The sequence below is a fragment of the Passer montanus genome, unplaced genomic scaffold (genome assembly GCF_014805655.1).
Source record: "Passer montanus isolate IOZ18808 unplaced genomic scaffold, ASM1480565v1 scaffold233, whole genome shotgun sequence".
Classification (NCBI taxonomy): domain Eukaryota; kingdom Metazoa; phylum Chordata; class Aves; order Passeriformes; family Passeridae; genus Passer; species Passer montanus.
The window spans coordinates 36,714-37,640 of NW_024366959.1; the positions used below are offsets into that span (position 1 = coordinate 36,714).

General features: G+C 50.5%; 1 protein-coding gene across 1 annotated transcript in view; it reads right to left on the reverse strand.

Annotated features, from left to right (window-relative positions):
* Window positions 1-927, reverse strand: part of NRBP2 (nuclear receptor binding protein 2) — a 39,888-nt gene that overhangs the window by 5,062 nt on the left and 33,899 nt on the right. The window contains exon 19 of the mRNA XM_039710854.1: window positions 516-571. Coding sequence (XP_039566788.1) covers window positions 516-571 — 56 coding nt within the window. The remainder of the gene's footprint in view (window positions 1-515; window positions 572-927) is intronic.

Consider the following 927-nt stretch of genomic DNA (forward strand, 5'->3'; position numbering starts at 1 on the left):
ATATAATATATATAATATATATTATATATATATTATATTACATTACATTATATTACATTATATTATATTATGTTACATTATATTACATTATATTATAGATATGATATGATATGATATTATATGGTATTATATATATAATATTATGTATAATATCAGGTATTGCTGCCCCGGGCAGGGATGGAGTCCCCACCCCTGGAAGAGTTCCATGAACACGTGGATGTGGCACCTGGGGATGCCATCAGGGTCACCTGGCACGTCTGTCCCAGGCTGGACTTGCTAGTCTTGGAGGTGTTTTCCCAAATGGTTCTGTGGTTCCTTAAGTAAGGAACCGGCCTCCTTCCCTGGCTCTCCCACTCAGAATTATTTAAGCTGCAGCTAATTAACGTGTGCCAGAGCGGGCAGCTCCCCTTGGAAAGGGGAAAAAGGGGAAAAAGGGGAAAAAGGGGAAAAGCTCCTGGCGGGAGCGGAAATCCCAGCCCTGCCCCTGCGCGGATCTGGGGACCGCAGGGACTCACCTCGTGGATGAATCCGTAGTGCACCAGCTCTGTGGCCAAATCCTTGGAGTTGTCGGCTGCAGAGGCAAGGAGCGGGAGAACATGAGCACGGATCCAGCTCGGGGAGCTCCCGCGCCTGGGAGGGCTGGGAAGGGGGCAGGGACGGGGAGCAAGGTTCCCCAAAACCCCAAAACGCAGTCTGGACAACGTGCCACGTGCAAAGCTGGAAAGGCCTCGTGTGGCTCAGCAGGACAGGGCTGGGGGCAGGAGCAGCTCCCAGGAACCATTCCCAGCTTTCTGAGGGAAGGGGAGAGGAATGGGAAAGGAAATGGGAAAGTGCCGGGAAAGGAAATGGGAAAGTGCCGGGAAAGGAAATGGGAAAGTGCCGGGAAAGGAAATGGGAAAGTGCCGGGAAAGGAAATGGGAAAGTGCC